This window comes from Choloepus didactylus, chromosome 11, assembly GCF_015220235.1.
Source record: "Choloepus didactylus isolate mChoDid1 chromosome 11, mChoDid1.pri, whole genome shotgun sequence".
Classification (NCBI taxonomy): Eukaryota; Metazoa; Chordata; class Mammalia; order Pilosa; family Megalonychidae; genus Choloepus; species Choloepus didactylus.
In genome coordinates this window covers 40,802,285-40,804,651 of record NC_051317.1, presented here as the reverse complement: position 1 = coordinate 40,804,651, position 2,367 = coordinate 40,802,285, and the positions used below count along the sequence as shown (strand labels likewise).

Sequence of the window (2,367 nt, the reverse complement as noted above, 5' to 3'; positions counted from 1 at the left end):
AGTCAATCATGAAAGTTCTCTGGAAAACCTGCAAATATTTGAAAACTAATTTATACACTTCTATATCACACAGCGGCCAAAGAAGAACTCAAAACAGATTTAGAAAATATTTAAAATTGTATGAAAATGAAAACACAACATATAAAAATCAGTGGGATGCTGAAATGCAGTACTTAATAAGCAATGTATAGCTCTAAAACCCTATATTGGAAAAGAAGAAAATTCTCGAATCAGTGACCTTTGTTTCTGCCTTAAGAAACAAGAAAAAAAGAGAAAATTAAATCCAAAGCAAGACAGAAAAAGAGATACTAAAGATCAAAGAATCACTGAGCTCTAGCTGCCATCTTGCGTCCCCGCGTGTGTGCGCCTGGTCTCAGCTGGTCTGCCTGAGACCCCCTGAGTGCCAACCCTAGTCCCCCGCGCGGCCCCATTTGCGCTCCAACAAGATGAAAGAAACTATCATGAACCAAGAGAAACTCGCCAAACTGCAGGCACAAGTCCGCATTGGTGGGAAAGGAACTGCTCGCAGAAAGAAGAAGGTCATTCATAGAACAGCTACTGCAGATGATAAAAAACTTCAGTTCTCCTTAAAGAAATTAGGGGTAAACAATATCTCTGGTATTGAAGAGGTTACTATGTTTACAAACCAAGGAACAGTGATCCACTTTAACAACCCTAAAGTTCGGGCATCTCTGGCAGCGAACACTTTCACCATTACAGGCCATGCTGAGACCAAGCAGCTGACAGAAATGCTACCCAGCATCTTAAACCAGCTTGGTGCAGACAGTCTGACTAGTTTAAGGAGACTGGCTGAAGCTCTGCCCAAACAATCGGTCGATGGAAAAGCACCACTTGCTACTGGAGAGGATGATGATGATGAAGTTCCAGATCTTGTGGAGAATTTTGATGAGGCTTCCAAGAATGAGGCAAACTGAATTGAGTCACCTTCTGAAGAAGATAGAACTTGAAGTTACTTGGAGCTGCTATTTTATATTATGACTGCTTTTTAAAGTTGTTTTGTTTATGGATCTAATAAAATCTAGATCTCTAATATTTTTAAGCTCAAGCCCCTTGGACACTGCAGCTCTTTTCAGTTTTTTGCTTATACAGTTTCATTCTTTGCAGCTAATGAAGCTGAAAAAAGCCTAGGAATAAAGTTTAAAAACAAAGATTAATAAAGTTCTTTGCCTAGTAAAAAAAAAAAAAAAAAAAAAGAATCACTGAAGTATGAAACAGAAAAACAATAGAGAAAAATAATGAAACCAGAAGAATCTTTGAACAGACTGATAAAATGACAAACCTCTAGACTTACCAGACTAAAAGAAAAGGAAAAAAAAAAAAAAAAGCAGGGGAGAGGGGAGAAGAGAGACACAAGTTAGCAATATCGAGCATGAAATAGATGCCTGCTCTTACCATTTCTATTCAACATTATCCAAGCTGTACCGATTGGAAAGGAAGAAGTAAAACTGCCCTTACTTACAGATGACATGATCAACTATATATAAGATCAGGGAAACTATGACAAAGCCACTGGAATGAATAAGGGACTGTAGCTAGGTGGCAGGATTCAAGATCAATATACAAAAATCAATTGTATTTCTAAATAGTAGCAACAAATAATTCGACATTGAAATTTTAAAAAGAGTGTTTACAATGGGATCAAAATTAAAAATCTGACAAAATACAAGTGATACCTATGCATTGGAAATCACAAAATATTGATGATAAAATAAAGACCATCCAAATACATGGAGAGATATACTGTGATGTTAGAAGCCAATACTAAGTTATCAGTTTTCCCCAAATTGATCTATGATTCAAAACAATCTTGATCAAAATTCTGCAAGTATTTTTCCAGAATTTCATTAGTTTATTCTATAATTCATATGGAAATGCAAATAATCTAGAATAGACTCAACAACTTTGAAGGAAAATGAACAATGTTGGAGCAGAAATATTATTTCATTTCAATACCATTATAAAGTTATAGGAATCAAACCAGGGTATTATTGGCATAAAGAGAGACAAATGGATCAATGGAACAGAATAGAGTCTAGAAATAGACCCAAATACATATGGATAATTAATTCTCAAAATAGTGCAAAGGAAATTCAGTGACATAAAGGTAGTCTTGTTTTGTATAAAACAAAAAACAAAAAATTAACTTACACCTATATCCCACTCTATATACAAAAATTAACTCAGATTATAGATCTGAATGTAGAATATAAAACTTCAGGAAAACAGTACATTTTTGTAAGCTCTAGTTGAGCAGAAATATTTTAGCTAAAACATGAAAAACACAATCTGTAAAGGACAAATTTGATAAATTGGATTTGATCATAATGAAGAATTTCTACTCTTTGA

The 2,367-nt window shown here is 34.6% G+C and overlaps 1 protein-coding gene across 1 annotated transcript; it reads left to right on the top strand.

Moving 5' to 3' along the window:
• The first annotated feature begins 404 nt into the window (after positions 1-404).
• LOC119506289 (transcription factor BTF3-like) lies at positions 405-1,179 on the top strand. Its single transcript, XM_037799268.1, has one exon. The coding sequence runs from the start codon at positions 447-449 to the stop codon at positions 933-935; it is 489 nt and encodes a 162-aa protein (XP_037655196.1). The 5' UTR covers positions 405-446; the 3' UTR covers positions 936-1,179.
• The last annotated feature ends 1,188 nt before the right edge of the window (positions 1,180-2,367 follow it).

Excerpts from the sequence above, each read along its gene's own strand:
- LOC119506289 (XM_037799268.1), top strand. The coding sequence starts at position 447 with ATGAAAGAAACTATCATGAACCAAGAGAAACTCGCCAAACTGCAGGCA.